A 24,161-nucleotide genomic window follows, 5' to 3' on the forward strand; every position below is an offset into this window, starting at 1 on the left:
ACGTACTTCCGTTTTAATCGATTTTTTTTAGCGGTTGGTTACCTTAAACCATTATTTTATTTTTTGTTCTTCAATTTATAGACTTTTGCTCGATAACGGAATATTTTCTGCACATGTCTGCTTAAATCCCTAACTACCATTTTAATTTATAATTTTTTTCATCTGAGACTACGATTAACAATTAACACTTCAAAGTGTGCCGCCCTTGTCACATGGCTACTGTGGTCAAATGCGGGTAAAAAAGTCCCACTTCCAGGCGTGTCGGTCATCGCTTTTATAAGAGACCGCTACTGTTTTATTGTTCGGATATTGTCACTAACATGTGCCCTTGTCAGGAAAAATACTATTTTTAAATGTCTGGGTATTCAACTCCGGATATTATATTTATGCTTAACCGTTACATACAGTATTTAAATAACAGAACAAAGAAACTATTTGTGCCTTAGATTCAAAGCAAGCATTTGACAAAAATGATAGCTTGAAACAGAACTTTATCAATACAAATATAAACAGAACATTTCTAAATTGTACACAGAACGCGAAAAGCAATATGAAATCATGTGTTTTAAACATTTAGCGGACCGTTACACTTTTCTCTCTTTCCACAATTTTAGTACTGAAAATGATTCATAAACTATGGATCTGTATTATATATGTCAGTGTCGCGCTCTTTATCGGCATTATTGTTGAGAATGTTCTGGTTTGTCCGGAACTGGTATATACTAGTATTTCTTTCATGCTTTTCGATGAAATATGGGGTTTTATCAATGCAATAACAAGAGTGAAAATATCAATTTGATATTTTCACTGTATGGATATTTAATATTTAACATCTTACCGTTTTTTACCGGTTATCCCGTTTTTCAAACGTTTTCTTAATCTTGAAGCTGAATGTTTGAACATTTGCTTTCATACCAAACAAATAACAGACGAAAACAACTATTTGAACATAAAAATAATTGTATATCAACGTTTCAATGTATTTTGATTTGTTTGTCGTTGTAATACGTAAAACGTGCTTCAAAGAAAATTCAAACAACAATTACCGATAATCTGATTTGTTTATCCCACCCAAACCTCAAAATTTGTCAACAAACTAGCGTGTTCACTCTTTACCTGTAAAACAACCCTGTTTGCAAGCGAAACAGACTGGTCGCTGTAAGATGACTGAATATTAATGTATATGAAACACAGTCTTAAACTAAGACGTTTTAAAACGTTTAAAATCCAATGATTATCCGCTTTTGTTTTGCTTACACAATTGACCTTCCAAATTTTTATTCATTAAATGACGGCGTTGTAATTTAGTTATGTATTCAAGTCCCGCTTAAAATAAAAGTGTTTTCGTTATTTTTTGGAACAAATGTGCACTTATAAAACATTCTTGGTTATTTCGTAACCATTGTGTTAGTCATTTCGTAGCCGTTGACAAATCAATTAGTCATTTCGTAACCATCAGTTAAACATTTAAATGATGGATAATATATACGTTAATATAAATAATAACATTTTATTTTCCAAATATAAGTTAGTAAAAACTATAAATGTTGAAGTGTATTCTATGATTATTACTATCAAGCGGTGTGACCAAACAATGACTGTGAGGGTTGGCACAGACGCCTCAACACCCGTGCTCAGAGCCCCCCACCATTTTATATCTTGGTAGGGATTCTGCACAAAGAGGCGGTGTACGTTACTACTCAAGTAAAACTTGTATCCTCCAAGAAATTGACAAAACATCAAAAAAAAAAGCAGCAGAGTGATGCAGAGCAAGATATTCTCTACTTGGTCTGAATACGCACTAGGGGCCATGTCTGCCGACAAATTGCTGAAACGCTTGTCAAATGTTTACAGCAAATAAGCAATCATGTTATGTTATGTGTTATGTACACCGAGTCATTTATGTCGGTTTTATTATATCATGCATGTGCCTATTTGATATATGATAGTTGTTTATGTATTGCAATGTTGTGTTTAGTTTCAGATGTGCTTTTTATATGCTTGTTATGTGTTTCAAATGTGCTGATTTGTCTTATTGTGATCTAATACGTGAATGGAAATTAATAATATAAAATGTGATTTTAAGTGTATTGTAATGCTGTCTTTAATTTCAAACTATTTTATATGTTTGTTATGTATTTCAAATGTACTGACATGTTTTATATGTTTTATTGTTAATAACGGGCTTTAAAATAACTAAAATAAAATATAAAATTTAAGGCATTTTATGTAGTTTGTATGCAAGTATGCAGAATGGAATGTGTCATGGAACATGACGCTCAATTGAGTAAAGGTAATTGTTAGCTTGTTAGCAGTAATTTGTGAGATATTTCCCTATTGTTATCTTGGTTGCTGTGCAACATGTATTTTGTATTGAGCAATAAACTTAACGAGGTGATAAGTGTGCCATTTAACACCTCGTTAAGATCCCCTTAGGCGGCGGATGTTCGTTCATAATATTACATTCCCTTATAGACGGAAGTACGTTCATAGTATGTTTACTTGATTGGTGATATGCCAATAAGCAAAGCCCGAGCTCTCTGTGGATAGAGAATTTAGTGTATATAAAGACCAGTGCACCCCTTCAGGGTCGAGCATGATTCTCTCTGAAGGGATCTGTTGGTGTTTCTTTGGCGTCGCACGTTACAAAAGCAACAACAGAAAATGCACGTCTACGAAAGTACATTTACACTATTTAATACATACTGCAAACTCCACGTTTAGTTTCCCCAGAAAAGTACACGTGTATACAAATCCGTAAGGGAATTTATTTGCTCGCATACAGATAATAGACAAGCATGACGTCGTCGACATGACCACAGGTAGTCATTGCTTTCCGAACAATATAATTTCCTTTTCCTATTATTAACATAGCTCAGAGACACTGTTTTCCTACGAGGCACTCTATCAAACAATTTACCCTTTATCAGTGAGCACAGTGATGTATAGGATGTTTTCTTGAGTTTAAAGGCTTTGTTCTAAAGAGCCACCAGATTCCCTAACATAGGTATTATCAAAATTATATTCCCAAGTTAGAAATGAGTGATCTGGAATACCTATAAACCCGTGCATTTCTGCCTTTTGTACCAGTTCCCTGGCCCGCATTACTGAAAAATTACTGAAGAGGTGTAGCGTTTCATGGCTCACCAAACAATAATCCACTACAGAACATCCCTGGGGCCGAATACATGTAAAATCATCTTTCAGGCAGTCCCTTCCATTTAACATGGCAAAATTTACATCAATTAAGAATTCTAAAAGTATTTCACCATAGCTGTTGCAAGTATAATCTATCATATATCTCTTTGTGGGAGTACACCTACTCCCTCAATAAAATCAGGTAATTCACCACAACGACCATTGAAATCTCCAAAAATACATATCTCGCCTTCATTCTGGTACTCATACACACTTGTAAGTAGCTTGTGATAAAATGTGTTAGCAGCAATTAATCGTGTTGATGCTTTTGGAGGTAAATAACAAACACAACAATATAAACATTTTTTTGAAAACTTATGTTTAAGACAAACCCATAAAATACCCTCGAAAGAGGGATCTACCACAGATACATCATATTCAGCAAAAATGTTATCTTTTACAAATAAACCGACTCCGCCTGATCCTGACCAGGCATTAACATGAATGTCATCTCTATTATTTCCAAACCATTTATAGCCATTCAAAAATATTTGTTCATTACATTTCAAATGCGATTCAGCTATTCCTACAATATATAAGTTAAGACTATTAATACATGCTTCTCTTATCTTATAATTATCAGAATTACAATCATTATTAAAACCATTTACATTCCAAAATCCTAATTTAAATCAAAATCTGTTTCCTCTTCTGCCTTGACTCTGCCCTCTGCTGCCACCACGGTTGTTGCCACGAGCTTGTCCACCATTTCCCCAGGCCCCACGCCCCCTGTTGGCACTTCGGTCATTATTAACATTGGATCTGGAACATGAGTTATTTGCACCTTCACTGTTAGCACTATGAATTTCATCTCGGAAACCACTGTGAATGCCATTACTATAAGGTTGTCGGTTTCTCGTACCCTCATTCCTATTGTTGACCACTCTAGTACCCTGGACCCTAAGGTTGGAATGCCCATTGTTGATCGTGTTCATAATAAGACGCATGTTTGATGCAAGCTGCCGTTCTTCTTTGGTCTGATCGCTGTGGATAAATACTTTTTTGTAGAAAAGAGTCTTTCCAAGCTGGTTTTTCGCCGTTAAAATACGATTTTTATCCTCGAGACTATTGCATTTAGCAACTACCACCCCAGGGGTGCTATCTGACAAAGCTTTTTTTCCGTTCCACCTTGACTAGATTTACGTCTTGAATTTTCAGCCCATTTCTGAGCAAATCTGATAACTTTCTGTCAATATCTTCTGATTCATTAAATGGAAGGTTACGTATGACTATATTAAATTTAATGTCTTCAGTATTAGAATTATTTGGAGGGGTTTTGGCTATTTCCTCCATTTTTCCATTTAATCCTTCCATTTCACTTGATATTTCTTTACGTAAATCTCCAATTTTATTATCCATATCTTTTCTCATTCTTGACATCTCGGAACTCATACGCTTATCAAAGACCTTTGTGATTTTGTCAGTCACTTGTTCAGTTATACGTTTTTCTGAGTCTGAGATCTTCTCTTCTAACATGTCTATTCTATGATTGATTGTTTCTGCTACTAACTTAATACAACAACTTTTGTCTTGACATTTAACCTACAGAACCCGAAACTCTATATGGGTCAGGCATTATGTTATATAATATATAGTTGCAACCAAAGTATGCAACTCATACAGGTCATTTTAAGAAGCAATAGTTCATATTGTTATATAACAAATGGATTGTAATTATGACAATAGCAACAAATATAAGAATTTGAATGTGGGAAAATGTGATATTTACAGCAAAAACTGTAAATGGGTTATTAACTCAAGTCCCTTATAATCTCTTCCCTTACTTTTTAACATTCATATACTTTTTGGCCACCACAAAGATATGTTTTCCAACGATTTCAATGGCATTGTCTAATCACATTGAACATATGTACAGATTCTATCGGATTTAACCTTTGACTGAGGAACTAACAAATCGCATCTTCATGTATAAGTATAGCTTATGCAATAAGGCTGCATCTACTTGGATATCCCTGTTTTGAAAAAAATATGTTGTTCGAACGTATTTATGGTTACTTTAAATTTTCAATATCGTCAGAACTTAAGAAGTTAAGTCTAAGATTAAGGGATCTAAAGATATTTAGGAATTGTTGGATAACGCCATATATAATTATTCATTAATGCAATGGACATCTGAATATCTGAAACATTGAATATACTAGAGTCGGCTAAAACCAGTGTACGCTCCCTGCCAATTGACGCAGCTCAACGACAAATTAATTGGACAATATTCTGGTTGTTTGTAGCCTTCATTTAATCTTAAGCTTAAACAAGCAAGCCTAATATTAAAGATGGCTGACAAAAGAGAATCCGGTTTGTTTTTCAACACATTTTTGGTCGAAACTTTTCAAACAAGATAGTGAAATTAACGAGCTCGTACCGTTTGCATTATTTGATTATTTTCATGAAAGTAATTGTGATGATTTAGTAAAGAATTCTGTGTATTGTTATGTGTTAGGCATACATGTGATAATTTCTTGGGTCGATTCCGGGACACCCATCGTAATGTCAACGCACACTAGGGGGGTCCGGGGGCATGCCCCCCCGGAAATTTTTTTAAATGGGGAACGTCTGTGGTGCATTCTATAGCATATCTGGGGCTATTTTAGTCGTTTTTAACGTCGGAAAAATGTACCTATTTTGACTGCCAAGACATATTTTTTACTTGACATGGTTGTTTTTTTTTCTGCATTTTCTTGAAAAAATAAAACCACCAGATATTTTCCCAGGCTTTAAATGAAGTGCTAACCAGGAGGATATGCAGTCTACTTTCGGTTTCATCAAAACAGGAAATAAACAACTATACGGGCACCTGTTTTCCCGCGCTTTTGAGAACATGCGTTACAAAATATTTATTTTTTCATCACATTTAATACGTTTGCAATTTATGACACACAATATTTTCAGACGATAAAGAAGATTTTCCAGTCGATGAGCTTTTTTCCGTTTGGAGATGCATATAATTTTGATAGAGACGTGTCAACAATCGGCTGTATAAAGCGATCACGTGACTTACCATGGTCACGTGATTAAAGCACTCTATATAACCACCTGTAAACCCCATATCGTCAGTTTTATTTCGGTGTAAAAATACACACGATAGTTCGGAAAAAAGGTCAAAACATTAAAATTCCTTATGGACGCATAAGTTGTTAAAAGTATAACGACGTATCGACTTTGAAATTTGAAAGGAATATGGGATGTTTTCCGTGTTTTAATTTTGTTTTTTTACTCATTTTGTCACTTTCTTTGAACTTACCTTCATGCTCGTTTGTTGGTAAAATGTGTGAAAAATATCAATTCATCAATTAAAAGCTATCATTCATAAGACCAAACAAATCCATATGAAAACAATGAATTTGTATACAAGAACCCTCCCCCACTCGTTAAGCACAACAATAGGCCGATAGATCAATTATCGGGTGATTGACGATGACCTCGACGACACGCGTACCAATTAACGGATTAGTGTCAACATGTCCTGTGTTTTACGACCAGTGTCCCGGACAGGCAAAATAGCTGACTTACATTGGTAAAATTAAGATAATCGATTCCGATTCCGAGATTATTTTTTTTTCTTTTTTTTTTATGACTTTCCGGGACAAACATGCACCCTCCGTGACTCCGTGACAGAGATACGATTTCCGGGACAATCCCGGACGTCCGGGACGTTATCACATGTATGTGTTAGGCTACATTATTGGGAACTAGTCACTTCGTCCTTGACCATTTCGTACCCTCCTATTTTTGGTCATTTTGTACCCTTTGGATATTCATTTCGTACCCTATATATAATTTAAATTTGAAATTATTTTTATGAAATGACTATAAACCACACTATTATAGCTGCACGCTCACAGATTGAAGGTTTTGACATTTTATATTTTTTGTCTTGAAACAAGCCGATTTTTTGCAAAAATCCATGGAAACCAGTTATGTAAGACTGCTGACTAAAAATAAGATCGCAGCTTTTTATATTTAAGTTCAAAAAATGATATTTTATGCATTTTTCCTTAACCGATATTTTATGCATTTTTCCTTAACCGATAGCAATGGTTTAAGCTAGCTAAAGAACTTCAGCGAACACGTTATATATTACCTTTTTGGACGTGTTAGCTGAAGAGAACGCCATATCCAAACCCTACCAGAATTCGTAACATTTTTATGTCACGCTGTTATTTCATTTGTATGCATTGTACAGACAAAATAACTATATCCTCAGGTATATGAAATAAAATGTAGTTCACAAACACATTTTCAAAACAAAAAAAACGCTTTACAGATAGTTAATTTATCATTTTAATAAATCCAATTATAAGCATTCCTTAACTAGGTCATAGTTGTATTCAAATTTAATCACGTGATAACAAGATTTTCAGAAAATACCCATGTGACCTACATTTGACCTCACACATGTAGTGTTTATTTTGCTGTTATTTTTTCCTTTTCGAATAAGTAAATAACTAATAACAAATTTGGAATAAATTAATTGTTTTTACTTATCAAAAGGTATTTTTAACCTTACTGCAATTGGTTTCAACTAAATGTGAATCCGATGCTATAAATAAAATCCAGCGACGTCATCATGGTCATGTGATTGCAGAGTCATTCAATTGCGTCATCATACTCATTTGATTCTGGTTGACTTTTATATGGGGGTTACACCATAACTTTAATGTGTTGTAAACATCAAAAAAATAAATATCAACATTTAAGTTATGGAAGCCAGAACTAGGTTTAAGCCATAAATGTCATTTTTTGAACTTAAATATAAAAATCTGCGATCTTATTTTTGTCTTGGAATGAGCAAGACAAAAAATTAAAAAGTTGTAAAAATGGTATATCTGTGAGAGTGCAGCTTTAATATAATATAGCGTTATATTACTGCTCGAAAAAATCTGGGGTTAGTAGAACCTACTTGCAAGTCAGGCGCTCTACCAACTGAGCTTACTGGCTCTGAAAACTCAATTACTCTCTGAGCAGGGATGTGAATTTTCCGCGGATTTCGTGGCCGCTGGGACCATTTTTGAGATCAGTGCAAATCCTAGGTAAAAATTTGGGAGGGGGGGCTTTTCCTTTTTCATGAGATCACTCCCGAAGTCTGATCGAATCCGACATACGGTAAAATTTTATACTGTTCCATGGTTTTGGATATGTTCAGTTATCGTTGCTGTTACTGATAGCCAATGAAAGAGAGCGTTACTAATCAAACCAATCGTATTGCAGCGTCCTTATAACAACTTTGTGATGGAAAGCAAAATGTTGGCTGTCGAATGAAAATTTTAATCGGGGTGTAAAAATGGCAACCATTAATCCCAATAACGTGTTGAAGATAAAAGAGTGTGACAAAAACATCAAAAATAAGTTCAGCTTGAAATGGTTTGAAAAAATTGGTACTGTAAATGTTGGTAAAATTGAGACAAACGTGACCATTGGGGAGGACTTCGTCAAAATAGACATTCCAGGCCAAGCATCCTGCAAACTCGGTAACAAACAAATTAATTATGGAAGTCGCGGATTCATTGCATTAGAAGACCATGCAAAGTCGACTAAGCACACTGATTTGCTGAAGAGCAGTGTATCCACCCATAGGTATGCTTTGAAACTGGTTGAAAAAAATCGAATTTGGGATAACTACTGTATATGCTAAGTGTGTGTTAAATTCATTTATTTATGCATATGTTTAAGACCATTCGATGATAACAGTAGTTATATCAGATGCTTGATGAATGTGTATATAACCCTGATAATAACTTCCTTGCTTTGAAAACATGCATTAGTATATAGTTGTAAAAGGTTGAATTTTATTATTTTCGCCACAAAAATAAAATCAATGAAGGAAAATATATTTTTACTTTTATATAGATATTTTGTCATACAACACGGAAGAAACTCAAGTGAAAATTGTAAATACCTATCTAATTCTTATTTTCAGAATTGACACCATGATTAAACAATACTCTGTCGAAGGCCCTTCCAATGAATCTGGCGGTCAGGGCTCAGAGACGACTCAGACACCACCAGTTGTTCCAATGTGTGATCGTATCTCAAATGCTGAGGTAAGTTGAGTTGCATTGCTTCACAGCTTATGTCTTAAATTATTTACTAGGGGATAACTATAATATCAATATGGTTGAAACTTGCAGCAGAAAACTTTGTTAAAGGCAGTTCAATATATTTATTGTTAGATTGTTAAACTGTGATTAATCTGTCTTGGTAAAGGGGTAGTGGGTTCAATCACCACAAGAGGTGCTTCTTCATGGCCGATTGAAAATATTCACCAGTACAGATTTCCTTAACTTAAGTTAGATCACATATGTATAAATTATGTTAAGAAATAAGAACTCATCTTGTAATTATTTTCATAGTTAACATGGGAAAACTCCCCAGTTTCATTGGTGTTGAGTAAAATTGTTTATTTTGAAATTTAAGTTCAAGTAAATTAAATATTTATTATTATATTATTCATTTACAGGCCACCGTACTTGCTGTTGTTGCAGAGCATGGCATGCCCTTGTCCTGTACTCCCACTCTGGTCAGCCTTGCAAAGACCCTAGCTCAAGATTCAAAAGCCCTGTCCGAGATCAAGTTGGATCGTACAGCAGCTGCTTACAAAACAAAGTATGGTCTTGCTGAGAGCTTCCATCAAAAGCTAGTGGCCAAATTAAGAATATGTCCATTTTCTTTAAATCTTGATGAAGCAACAAGTTCAAACAAAAAAAAGTCTTAACTGTATTGGCTTCATTCTATGATACAGAGATGTGCCACATGAAAATAGAACATTTGCAGTCTGTTGAAATAAAGAAAACAGATTCAGAGACAATTTATAATGCCATTGTTAAGCTAGTGGAAGAGAATGAAATTCCATGGGTGAACTTGACATCTGTGCTCATGGACTCGTGTAGTGTTATGCGTGGGAGCAAATCTAGTGTGGAAACTAGACTGCGGAGAGAAAAAGCGCCACATCTGTTAGATATAGATGGGGACTCATGCCACCACATGCACAACAGCTCCAAGAAACTCTGTGCTCCGTTTGAGTATTACCTGGAGAGGATGTTTAATGACATGCATGCAGACTTTGTGTATTGTTCTGAATATTCTGGATTGCTTGCTAAAATATGTGACATTTTAGGAGTGACCTTTAGCAAACCAGCAAGGTTTATTCCACACAGATGGCTTTCTTCATATGACCTTTCAGTGCAGACAACGCTGTTCTTTGATGCCTACTTGGTGTTTTACTTCAGCTTTCTGAAAGGAGAGGACAGACAAACATACAGAGACATTGTCGAACAAGTTCTTAAGAACAAAAATGTTAGCGCATTTGGAAAGAAAAAGGTTAAAGCTATCCAGGCAACTTTGTCTGCAAAAAAATGACTGAAGATGGGAAAACAAGGAAAAAAAGGGTCTGACTAAAATATTCATGACGGTGAAAAAAACAGAGCTCCAGCTTTCTTTTTACAGAGAGGTTATTCAGATCATGAAGGAGTATGTCATGGTATTCCAGACTGCTGATACTATGAGTTCATGAGTTCATGACTTACAAGTCCTTTTTAGCATGCTTTATTAAGGCGGAGCATATTGCTACCCTTACTCCAAAAACAGCAAAGGACATCAGTTTTGAAGATGACACAAAGCTACTTAAGCTGCAGGATTGTTTCGTTGGCTCCGATGCAGACAGGGTGAAGAAAAGCTGTGAAAGAAATGATGTTGTAGTTTTTGCCTTCTTAAAAACTGTTAGGGAAGGCTACATCCAGTGTGCAAAACAGATGCAAAAGACACTGCCTCTAAACAACAAGGTACTAAAATCTTTAGCTGACTTGCACCCTGTGATGTCCAAGAAATCATTAGGCTCAAAACTGTTGAAACGGTTGGCACTGGACCACTTTGAGGACCTGCTTACAGACACTGAGAAAGATGCAGTACCAAAGGAGCTGCTAAAATACTCAGTTGACCATACACTGGATGGATTCTCTGATACAAGTGTCATTGATTGGTGGACCAAAGTGGCAGCTAAAAAGAGCTATCCTGTTCTGTGCAAAGTAGCTGTTGCCAGACTCTCCATCTTCCATGGTCCAGCTGTTGAGTCCTCTTTTAACACACTTGGAGATGTGATAGATAGCAAGGCAGCCAATATGGAAATTTTGACATACAGCTCCTACCACACAATCAGCTATGCCATCAAAGCAGGAAAGTCAATTGCATTTAGTCTGTTCAATAAGACAGATTCAAACAACAACAAGTTGGTTGACAAACACATAGATCTGTGTAAACATGTGCATGGCTGCCAGTCGCTTCAAAAAAGTGCAAAAAGAAAGACAAGAACAGAAAGCAAAAAAACTAGACAAGAAACTTAAATTTGTGAAAACTGAAAGAGGAAGTACACCATGAAAACAAACAAAACTTTGAGATTCATGTCCAAAAAGAAGTGGCAAAGGCAAGGAAAAGGGTGATGCATGAAAAACTGATGGACCTTGCTAAGAAGCAAAAAACAAAATGATTGGAATGGCTTATTTAAGTCTTTAGACAAGGAATGTTGTTCACATATGTGTAAGTGATACACTATACATTTAAGTGTCTTGTTTTCTATATGTAATAGTTAACTGTTCTTAATGTTTTGCAGTTGTTTACTATAAATGTGCTTTATTATGTAGTTTGCATATCACAATATTCTGTTTAAAACTTTCTAGACAGTGTTTATAACATATATTGACTTTTGTTAATCAGTAAATTATTTCTATTATTTTTTCTTTACTACTTTGATGATGATTGGATGAACATATGTGATGTCATTGTTGGATGTACTGATCTAATATTTTCAATTGTGTTCTGATCATTATGTTATTTAACCATCAGTTATTTCAATGCTCAGATATGCAATACTGGCATGTTGTTCTCTTCAATGTTTCTTTTATGTTTTGTTTTCTTTGAATGTAAATAAACATTTTTTATAATAAAAGTTTGAATTTCCCTGAAATGTTTAGTGCTTAATCAGAATTATTTGAAACAAAACATTTGTTTGAGGGAATCTGAACCTTAAGAAGATACATGTGTATGCAGCATAAATATGCTTCTATGAGTATATGAAAAAAAATGAAGTATTTAAAGAAAAATGTGAAGTCAGTGTCAGACAACAACAGTAAAATGACCCCCGGCAATTTTTTTTCTTTTTTATCAAACCTGTTGGCATCCCTGTCTGAGATATGCATACCAGTTTTAACCACCTCTGTGTCTGCGATGCTGTTATGCCCTAGACAGGAACGAAGTAGAATTACATGTAGAATGTCTTCCACCAGAATTCCAACCAAAACGCCTCTCAACTCACAATTCTCACTCCCTTTCATGATGTAGGACAAAAATATTTGGCTATAAAACCGCTTTTGGGAAATTATAATATGGTTTAAAGTAACAAATGTATTAAGAACTGCTTATAACACAACTTAACATTCTGTTGGATTATCAATTTGTTTTGCTTGTATTTAAACAAGCCCAGACCCATTTGTCTGGCTTCCAAGAACAATTTTTGATATGGATAAACAATTTGTAATAACAGTAATATGTCCTGCATGGTAAAAATATGTTGTGTGTACCAGTAAGCCACAAAATGTTCTGTAAGCTGAAAATGATCACATGTACATTGTAGTTAGTTCAGTACCATGTTGTAAAAAGATGAAGCAATAATTATTGGGGATATCAATAAGTGTCAGGGAGTTTTTAACATTGTGTTAAAGTAAGAAATACGAATAAGCATTGTTGTGACTAGTTTAGGAGGAGATGATTTTGAGTTCTGTTGTGATCTGGCAACCAGTCACTTATTTACTTTTAATGAACCAGTCTAATCAAAGCTGATGTAGCGAACCAGCCAACAGGAAATAGACAGACTTTGACTGACAACCGACTGAGACATGACTACATTTGACGTTCTTGACTCACAATTCTATCCATCTACAAATGTACAAGGATTCGATGCTAGAGCTCGTCTTTTACAAGGTATGTTTATTGGATATAAGATTATTTGTTGGGATCACAATAATGGCGCTGCGAGCTGTTGGCTGGTTCCCTACAACAGCTTCTATTGGACTGGTTCATTAAAAGTAAATCAGTGACTGGTTGCCAGATCACAACAGAACACCATTTTATATAAAATGATAATATTGCAATTGTAATCTACAGGTCGTATCAAGGAGGTTGAGCAGCGACGTGTGCTAGATGCAGCTGCAAGGCGGAGACGCCAGCGGAAAGCCCTTGAGGCACTGGAACAAGACAACTTTCAGGATGACCCTCACGCTGACCTCAAGATGAGCAAGAAAGCCCCAAAGTTTGAGGAATCCATGGAGACAAGTAGGCTCTACAAACATTAAATAATGACCAAAAGGTTTCTATATGTTGTCATGATTTTTCGGGTTCATTGTGACATTTTGAAGTATACTCGATTTATGAGTAACTTCAGACTTGCATACATAAGTTTCAGTTTCAGCAGTGGTCAAAGTAAGTACAAGCCCGCCTTGTTCAAATATTTGTTTCATATTGCAATGCTTGTTACAATTTTTTATGCCATATAGACTAACGGTGGTGTTAGGATCATCCAAAACTTTGATTTCCATGACTGCTTCAGATATACTCTAGATCTTGTGTTTCAGCTCCTCAACATGGCAGCAGAAAGAAGAAAAAGTACAGGAGTGACCATCTCAAGTACAGATTCAAGAAGAGCTTTGCTGCTCTCATTGAAGAGGAGGTAGATCATGCTTTACCATCTTTACTGATAGATTGTACGCAGATATTCTACACAGAATGTGATTACCGGTAGAGTCATTGCCTGCATACTTTAGATCATAATAATGGACTTGGAATAAATTGTGTTTAGTGTACTCAGCATTCTATTAAGGGTTTTTACCCATTATTTCTCACTTTATATCACCCTGTGTATTACCGCGGTACGTTTCCTAGCATGTTATGTACAGTGAAATATGGTAATTTAAAATATCATCATTCTTAAAAATAAATTTTCCGATTCATGACTCATTCATGTGTGTATTTATGCATTGTATCTTACTATCTTTTGAAACCTTTTTGGCATCTGAAATTTAGGTACAGTACCTGACTTTTGTAGTCAAATATACATACCAGGAACTTTGGTACAAATTGCCTACTGTTTCTCATTTTTAATTGGCTCACTTCCATTAACTATTTCACAAGTCAGTGACTTGGATTCTCAGATTGCATGCATATTTACTGAGCTATGACATTTTTAGCTCAACTATTCGAAGAATATGGAGGGCCATACTACTCGCCCCAGCGTTTGCGCCAGCGTCGTTGTGGGCATCGGCGTCTGGTTAAGGTTTTAGGGCATGTTGGGATTTTCATTTATAAGTCCAATACCCTTCATTCAACTGACTTAATACTTCACACAGTTGTTCAGGGCCATCACATAATGAGGTTAGATAATTCCATATTATCCTTAAGTTATGGGCCCCGATTGACTTAGGTTAAAATTTTAAGGCAGGTTAAAGTTTTAGGGCAAGTTTGGATTTTAATAAAAAAACTTCTATACACTTCATTCAATGCACTTAATACTTCGCAGAATTATTGACGACCATCTTACAACAAGGAACATAACTCCATTTTAACCCTAAATACGGTACAAATTATGGCCCTTGAATGATTTTTATGCCCCCAAAGGTGGGCATATTAAAATCGCACCGTCGGTCTGTCCGTCCGTCCGTGTGTCCATCTCAATAACTCGTGACCGGGCTGTAACTTTCCCTTGTATAGACAGATTTTAAAATAACTTGCCACATGTGTTCGGCATACCAAGACGACATGTCGCCTGCAAGAACCATGTCCCTACCTTTTAGGTTAAGGTCACACTTAAGTGTTTATTCACAATGGAATGCTGTATATAAGGACATAGAGTATAGGTTGTCATGTCCGGGGTGTAACTTTCCCTTGTATGGACAGATTTTAAAATAACTTGCCACATGTGCTCGGCATACCAAGACGACGTGTCGCGTGCAAGAACCGTGTCCCTACCTCTAAGGTCAAGGTCAAACTTAGGTGTTTTTTCACAATGGAATGCTGCATATAAGGACATAGAGTATAGGTTGTTGTGTCCGGACTGTTAATTTCCCTTGTATGGACAGATTTTAAAATAACTTGCCACATGTGCTCGGCATACCAAGACGACGTGTCGCCTGCAAGAACCGTGTCCCTACCTCTAAGGTCAAGGTCAAACTTAGGTGTTTATTCACAATGGAATGCTGCATATAAGGACATAGAGTATAGGTTGTCATGTCCGAGAAGTTACTTTCCCTTGTATAGACAGATTTTAAAATAACTTGCCACATGTGTTCGGCATACCAAGACGACATGTCGCCTGCAAGAACCATGTCCCTACCTTTTAGGTTAAGGTCACACTTAAGTGTTTATTCACAATGGAATGCTGTATATAAGGACATAGAGTATAGGTTGTCATGTCCGGGCTGTAACTTTCCCTTGTATGGACAGATTTTAAAATAACTTGCCACATGTGCTCGGCATACCAAGACGACGTGTCGCGTGCAAGAACCGTGTCCCTACCTCTAAGGTCAAGGTCAAACTTAGGTGTTTTTTCACAATGGAATGCTGCATATAAGGACATAGAGTATAGGTTGTTGTGTCCGGACTGTTAATTTCCCTTGTATGGACAGATTTTAAAATAACTTGCCACATGTGCTCGGCATACCAAGACGACGTGTCGCGTGCAAGACCCGTGTCCCTACCTCTAAGGTCAAGGTCAAACTTAGGTGTTTATTCACAATGGAATGCTGCATAAAAGGACATAGAGTATAGGTTGTCATGTCCGAGAAGTTACTTTCCCTTGTATGGACAGATTTTAAAATAACTTGCCACATGTGTTCGGCATACCAAGACGACGTGTCGCGTGCAAAACCCGTGTCCCTACCTCTTAGGTCAAGGTCACACTTAGGTGTTTATTCACAATGGAATGCTGTATATAAGGACATAGAGTATAGGTTGTCGTGTCCGGGCTGCTACTTTCCCTTGTATGGACAGATTTTAAAATAACTTGCCACATGTGCTCGGCATACCAAGACGACGTGTCGCGTGCAAGAACCGTGTCCCTACCTCTAAGGTCAAGGTCAAACTTAGGTGTTTTTTCACAATGGAATGCTGCATATAAGGACATAGAGTATAGGTTGTTGTGTCCGGACTGTTAATTTCCCTTGTATGGACAGATTTTAAAATAACTTGCCACATGTGCTCGGCATACCAAGACGACGTGTCGCGTGCAAGACCCGTGTCCCTACCTCTAAGGTCAAGGTCAAACTTAGGTGTTTATTCACAATGGAATGCTGCATATAAGGACATAGAGTATAGGTTGTCATGTCCGAGAAGTTACTTTCCCTTGTATGGACAGATTTTAAAATAACTTGCCACATGTGTTCGGCATACCAAGACGACGTGTCGCGTGCAAAACCCGTGTCCCTACCTCTTAGGTCAAGGTCACACTTAGTGTTTATTCACAATGGAATGCTGCATATAAGGACAAAGAGTATAGGTTGTCGTGTCCGGGCTGCTACTTTCCCTTGTATGGACTGATTTTAAAATAACTTGCCACATGTGCTCGACATACCAAGACGACGTGTCGCGTGCAAGACCCGTGTCCCTACCTCTAAGGTCAAGGTCACACTTAGGTGTGTATTCACAATGGAATGCTGCATATAATGACATAGAGTATAGATTATCGTGTCCGCGCTGTAACTTTCCCTTGTATGGACAGATTTCAAAATAACTTGCCACATGTGTTCGGCATACCAAGAGGACGTGTCGCGTGCAAGACCCATTTCCCTATTTCTAAGGTCAAGGTCACACTTAGTGTTTATTCACAATGGACTGCTGCATATAACGACATAGAGTATAGGTTGTCGTGTTTGGGCTGTAACTTTCCCTTGTATGGACAGATAATAAAATAACTTGCCACATGTGTTTGACATACCAAGACGACGTGTCGGGTGCAAGACCCGTGTACCTACCTCTTAGGTCAAGGTCACACTTAGTGTTTATTCACAATGGAATGCTGCATATAAGGACATAGAGTACCGTATTTTCTCGACTATAAGACGGGGAAATTGGGTCCCGATTTTTACCCCCAAAGTAGGGGTCCCGTCTTATAAGCGAGTCGATAAAATATTAAAAAAAGATTCAAGTCAAAATCAGTAAAATTTTACATAGGGTATTCGTCTATCCAGTATATCGTCTGCTGATACAAGTATGGGGCAATTAAGTAAACAACAACACGAAATCTCTTCACCGCGCGTGCTCTGACGTCACACAGTGTACCGTTATATCTGCACCCCATTTTTTCTCATGGCGCGTGTCAGTATAATTAGTTTGACAGATATATCAAATCAATAAATTGGAATCTTAATATGATGTAGGTACCTAACTGTCAATTTGATTAAGCAAACAAATGACAATGCGAATATCAATCCTTTATGTTCGTCGCCAATCAAGGGACAATATTGCCTAAAGCATTATTGCTAAACAAACACCTATTCATGCCTCGGCTTTTCGCAGTTATGTTATTGAAGCCATTTATTTTGCCGAAGAACTTCATTGGTGTCTTCAATAAAAAAATCAACTAAAACAAACATACGTTGTTATTGATTAATTATTACAATTCCGATAAGTAACGACCCGTCCTGCAAACTTAAATGCGTAACCATGTACTCATTTTTAACCTACCTCCAAATAGAGAGCTCACAGTTGACCGCCATTTTCTTTGAGTAAAACAAAATCAGTTACCGCGAAATTCGATAATTGTCCGTTGAGCTTGAACATTTTTACACATTAAGAAGAATTTTAGCATTTTAGATTTGCTTAAAAATTGACCCCGTCTTATAAGCGAGTCGAAACAAAAAGCACCAGATTTCATGGGCAAAGTTAGGGGGCCGTCTTATAAGCGAATCGCCTTATAGTCGAGAAAATACGGTATAGGTTGTCGTGTCTGGGCTGTAACTTTCCCTTGTATGGACAGATTTCAAAATAACTTGCCACATGTGTTCGGCATACCAAAAGGACGTGTCGCGTGCAAGACCCGTGTCCCTATTTCTAAGGTCAAGGTCACACTTAGGTGTTTATTCACAATGGACTGCTGCATATAACGACATAGAGTATAGGTTGTCGTGTCTGGGCTGAAACTTTTCCTTGTATGGACAGATTTTAAAATAACTTGCCACATGTGCTCGGCATACCAAGACAACGTGTCGCATGCAAGACCCGTGTCCCTACCTCTAAGGTCAAGGTCACACTTAGGTGTTTATTCACAATGGAGTGCTGCATATAAGGATACAGAGTATTGGTTGTTATGTCTGGGCTGTAACTTTTTCTTGTATGGACAGATTTTAAAATAACTTGCCACATGTGTTTGACATACCAAGACGACGTGTCACGTGCAACACCCATATCCCTACCTCTAAAGTGAAAGATACACTTAGTGTTATTCACAATGGAATGCTGAATATAAGGACATAAGAATGTAGGTTGTCAAGTATGGGTGGTATTTTTTTATGTTCAGAGTCAATTTAAAATAATTTGCCATATGTATTTGTTTGATCTTTAACTTTTCATGTACTGACCTTGTTCATAGGTCAATGTCACATTCGGGGGCATTCGTCACATACTGTGACAGCTCTTGTTTTTTTAATTTCTTTTGAAAGGCACATTTTTATATTCTTGAACACATTTGCATAAAGGGAAAACAAGTTATTTGAATGACCTGCGTCATTGTTTGGGCAGGCTGGTGGGAGGGCAGCGTGAAAGTCACCTAATGGATTGAATAATTTTAGCTAGGTTTGACATAAAGAGACCAAACTTGGTATATATGAAGAGTTTATGGAGACCTTTTATGGGAATGCGTTTGAGGCCCCTAGGATCAAGGTCAAGGTTACTATTAATAGAAAAAGGGTTGGTATTGAATAACTTAAGTAAGGGTCTACATATTTTGACCAAACTTGGTATATAGGAAGAGTTTATAGAAACCTTTCCTGAGATTGTGTTTTGGGCCCCGAGAGTTATGGCCTAGGTCAAGGTCACTGTTGCGAAAAAATAGAAATATGATTAATACTGAATAACTCCAGTAAGGGTTGACATAGTGTGACCAAACTTGGTATATAGGACAAGTTTATGCAGAGCTTTCATGGATTACCTTTTGGTCCCCTTGGGTCAAGGTCACTGTTACTAAAAATAGATTACTTTTTCAATTATGGTTGACATACTGTGACCAAACTTGATATGTAGGAGGACTTCCATGGGATTGTGTTTGGGCCCTTAGAAACAAGGTCACCGTAAGTGTTACAAAAAATAGAAGAAAGCAGTTAAAACTGAATCTCTTCTGTCAATCATTAAAAACCTGGTTTTGTCACATCGCGGTTCTTGTTCACTTTTTAATTTGATTGTTTTATTGCTTTTGACAGGCACATATTACATCGTTATTGTATTCACTTCTAAATCAAAGCTGCATAGTCAAGCATGCTGTCTAACGACAGCTCTTGTTTAAATAACACTTCAGAGGAATGACATTTGGATTAAGCTTCTTTCTTACTTGGACTTTGCCTATTTCAGCATATGACGAACAAAGATCCTCCCAACTACGTGAGCGCATGTGCACCTCCGTCACACCTCCCTCCAAGACACTTCTGTGCCGTCTGCGGGTATCCTTCCATTAACAGTAGAAATGCTAAGATTTTAAGATATAAGTGAAGAGCCACATTCATCACATAACTGTGTTATATACAATTGTCGCTATCATTGCCAACATGCTTTGATTGCAGTTTTAAAAGTTAATCCTTTTTACTCTCTTGATGGAAGATTAACATTAGACATGTGTTCCCAACTATTCAACCCACTTAATTAATCAAGTTTGAAAACTATTTTTTCTATGTAATGTACATTATGGCCCTTTATAATTCAACTTATCAATTCTGGTTAAGGTTTTGCATGTAAGGGTGTATATGTCAAAATCTCAGCAAGGACTTGGTTAATAAATCAAGGTAGTTAACTCTATCTTGCAGATTACATAAATTTTCCCCCTTATTATTTAACTTTGAAAATATCATTTAGGTTTTGCATGTAATCTAATTAAACAGTGATCCATGCATGTTTCCCCAATTTTTTGCAATCATTAAACTTTAAAGCAGCTGAATAGTTGAGCCCGCTGCCTCTGTGACAGCTCTTGTTCTTTTTGAAGGTAAATCACCATATACGTTCAAAAATGATAAATATTTGTACAATGTTCAACATTTTTTCTCAGAAACAACATTAATGATAGTTATTTTGGGTAGTTTGTGTCTGTCTTTGCAAAAAAAACCCTGAAGGATTTTGTTGAGGGAAATTTGTTTGTCTCTATGAAGGAATAACGAGGACACTTTTACTCTAATATTATTAGTTGAGCTAGGTGTTGTGTTCTGCAACTATGAGCGCCCAGTAAAGTTAAACCAGTCTTTATGTAATAAAATTTATGAAGATCCTAAAGAGTGAATTGTTATCTACTTGTTTATATGAAATAAAGAATGACTTGCTCATTACTGGTTGGTATTAATGAGTGGATTACTCCCCCTGTTTTGACCTATTTAGTTTTGTGTCAAATAGCCTGAATGATGAACGTTTAAGTTAACGCTAGGTAAGCTATCCATCATAAGGATGTAAAGACGTAACAGTGTTAGAGCTTTCTAGATATTTACGTCAAGATTATTTTTATGGTTAATTTATATAGATTAACATTTATATTTTTTGTGCATGGATCTCAATTTTAGCTTCTTACCCTGGCGTCGGCAGTTCGGCGTCACACTTGGTTAAGGTCTTGCATGTTAGCACACATAGGATAATATCTCGGCAACTACTTGATGTATTGTATTGAGACTTAAAACAATGGTATTCAACCACCCAACCTACTTGAATAACTAAGTTAGATAACTGTATTTTGCAAATAATGGCACTTTGTTATTAAACTTAGAAATTATGGTTAAAATTTTGCATGTAACCACATTTATGTTAATATCTCAGCAAATACATCATGTATTCCATTGAAATCTAATCTAACAGTGATCCATGCATGTTTCGCCAAAACTTTTCAATCCTTACACTGAAAAGCGGCGGAATAGTCGAGCGTGCTGTCTCTGTGACAGCTCTTGTTTAAGGAAGACCATAATGATGATATTTCTATGATATTAAACGGAGTTTATAAAACTTAGATTTACTATGATTATAAAGCAATTTTATTAATTTGTTTTTTTAAATGGGCAAAATGTTTATTAAACAAAAAGCTCTTGGTAAATATATTCAAACTTAACATTTTGTAACCTTAAATTGAAACTTTACCAGTAGCATTTTTTTTTTAAATGATGATTCACCTTTAATAATACATTCATTCATTAATTCATTTATAGTAGGTGTTTTATTGCATTGCATGTGGGTCGTTGTAAATGATTAATTTCTGTACTGTTTGTTGAATGTCATCTGTCAGTGGCAGAAGGTTTTAGTTGGAGGTAAATAATTTCAAGTATTTTTTATAGATAAATAACATGTTTGCGGTAACTCAATGGTGATAAAAGACTGCTGACAAAAAATCTGATGGCAGTTTATCATATTTCCTTATGAAAACTAATGGTAATGTTTTATGGCTAAAAGTGTTACCGTACTAGCGCTTTAAGAAAAATGCATAAAACGTCAGTTTTTGAACATAAATATGAAAACAACAGTGATCTGACTTTTTTGTCAAAAGTCTTATATCACTAGTTCTCATGCATTTTCGTAAAAATTGGCTCGTTCCAAGACAAAAAAAAGTTGTCAGAAAGTTCAATCTGTGATGGTGCAGCTTTAAGCTTTGGGACCATTTCAAGAAGCATCAAAAATTTTAGACTTATTTACTTAAGTGTAAATTTTTAAAATGCTTCATTTCTTTTATATTGTAACCAAGCTGATGCTTTGAGAATGGAAGTTTTTAGGCTTTGAAAACCCAAGTTATTAAAAGTTAAATAAAATATACACATTAATGGTTCTAAACAGTTTAGGAAATCATCAAATTTGAGGAAAACAGTTTTAAACATACAATATTTTTGTAATAATGCCCCTGGGCTGGTATTCATAAACTATTTTAAGTCATTACCTAACTTAAGCATAGGGAAAACAATCACAAGTATTGCATTTCTTAACAAACCACCTGTCTACCTTAACCCTATGTTAGCTATATCTCCACATATACGTGTGTGCAGTGTGGGGCCAGATACTGCAGTGTCAAATGTCTCGGAACGCACCATGACACAAGGTATATATATATGATATGTATATTTATATACTCATTCATTATAGTTCTACGCTCAATTATGTTATACGCTCAATTACTTTAGAAGCCTTTGAACTTTGTACACTCGATCTCCAAATTTGGCCAGAATGTGTATTGCATAATGTCTCGGACAAGTTTGATAACCAGCCATATGGCTTAAGTCACTCGAGAGTAATTGCCCTTTTACTTTAAAAATTATCTAAAATTGGTATTGTCTGCTCAATAACTTTAGAAGCCTTTGTGTCCATTCATCACCAAATTTGGTCTGAATGTGTACAGGCATAATATCTTGCTCAAATTAGATAACCTTGTCAACAACTTTAGAATCCTTTGTCCAATCATCACCAAATTTGGTCAGAATGTGTATGGGCAGTCTCGGACAAGTTTGATAACCAACCATATTGCTTGAGTCACATAAGAGTAATCGCCCTTTAATCATATAAATTACCTAAAACCGATCTTGTCCAATCAATTACTTTAAAAGCCTTTGTCCAAACATCACCAGATTCGGTCAGAATGTTAATGTGCAGAATATCTCTGTCAGGTGGGATAACCAGCCATTTTGCTGAGTTATGACCCTTATATTGTCAAAAACTGTGTTTACAATGTCTGCTCTCTAAACTTGGCTTAATGGACAACAACTTATAACCAAACTTGGTGTCCTAATTATTAGGATGTGTGTATTTTGTGACAGTTAGCACTCTTGTTCATTGATAAAACTATGTTCTCTGAATCAGGCAGGTTGGAGGAATTTGTCTGTATCATTTATTACTATTTATCTTTCTGTCAGCTTAATAAAATAAGCATTTATGCATGTTGTAAACTAGTGTTTAACTCTCTTTTACAGGTGTTTGAAATGGACAGCTTGAGCTTGGAACTTAAGCAAACAAAAGCTGGTATCAAATTGTTTCTGTCCTTTCGGAAGAAGCGAACAAATCAAGAGTATCTGTTCAAGACTTGGACACTGTGATATAAGGTCTTACATTATGAAGCTCTTTTCATGATTTAATTCATTGAACAATACTTTTATGTCAAAGGAGAGCTGTGTCCCTAATGTCTGATGCATAGTTTGGGACAAATGCTGTTGGAGATGAATAGACAATGTGCTGGGAACTTAAGGACTTAAAGACACTCTCAAACGTTTTATAGTGTCATTTATTTTTTAATTTATTTCGAGTGTAATGTAAACACACTGATTTTAACAACAGTAAGTCAGTTAATCATGCTCTTCTGTTTCTCAAAAAATGAAAATATATGAAGGAATAAGTTCATTTTGCCAAAAAGCCTTTTATAGTAACAACAATGAAAATTGGATGATTTTAAGGTCCAATTTACAAATTTCTGTTCAAATGTCTGTGAGGTACTGTTTGGTGTTTGTTTATAATGATATATGAATGAATCATGTTGAACTCCTTTAAATGTAATCATATTTTGCCAACATGCAATCTGTGGGTGAGTTCCTTAATAGGTAGTTATTTTTTGTTTGATTGTTTTAAGTTGTATACATGACAGAAATAAAGTGAAAATTTCCAATTTTTGCTTGACTGCAGTGCTTTATGCTATATAGGGCAGCATATAGCAATTGGACCATCCGTCCGTCCGCTGTCCGTCCTTTCCCACGGTTTTG

At 36.0% G+C, this 24,161-nt stretch overlaps 2 protein-coding genes across 3 annotated transcripts; both read left to right on the top strand.

Moving 5' to 3' along the window:
- Window positions 1-5,444: 5,444 nt before the first annotated feature.
- LOC128220776 (zinc finger HIT domain-containing protein 1-like) lies at window positions 5,445-24,071 on the top strand. The gene is made up of 6 exons (XM_052929301.1): window positions 5,445-5,511; window positions 13,369-13,536; window positions 13,836-13,930; window positions 19,816-19,904; window positions 22,436-22,516; window positions 23,382-24,071. Exons 1-6 carry the CDS (start codon window positions 5,490-5,492, stop codon window positions 23,401-23,403), a joined length of 477 nt encoding a protein of 158 aa, XP_052785261.1. The 5' UTR covers window positions 5,445-5,489; the 3' UTR covers window positions 23,404-24,071.
- LOC128220775 (uncharacterized) lies at window positions 8,299-12,510 on the top strand. Of its 2 annotated transcripts, none has more exons than XM_052929299.1 (3): window positions 8,299-8,790; window positions 9,134-9,257; window positions 9,674-12,510. In XM_052929299.1, exon 3 carries the CDS (start codon window positions 10,731-10,733, stop codon window positions 11,550-11,552), a length of 822 nt encoding a protein of 273 aa, XP_052785259.1. In that variant the 5' UTR covers window positions 8,299-8,790; window positions 9,134-9,257; window positions 9,674-10,730; the 3' UTR covers window positions 11,553-12,510. Both variants share the same exon structure in this region, with proteins under 2 accessions (XP_052785259.1, XP_052785260.1).
- Window positions 24,072-24,161: the final 90 nt, after the last annotated feature.

Source organism: Mya arenaria, chromosome 15 (assembly GCF_026914265.1).
Source record: "Mya arenaria isolate MELC-2E11 chromosome 15, ASM2691426v1".
In the NCBI taxonomy this organism is placed as follows: domain Eukaryota; kingdom Metazoa; phylum Mollusca; class Bivalvia; order Myida; family Myidae; genus Mya; species Mya arenaria.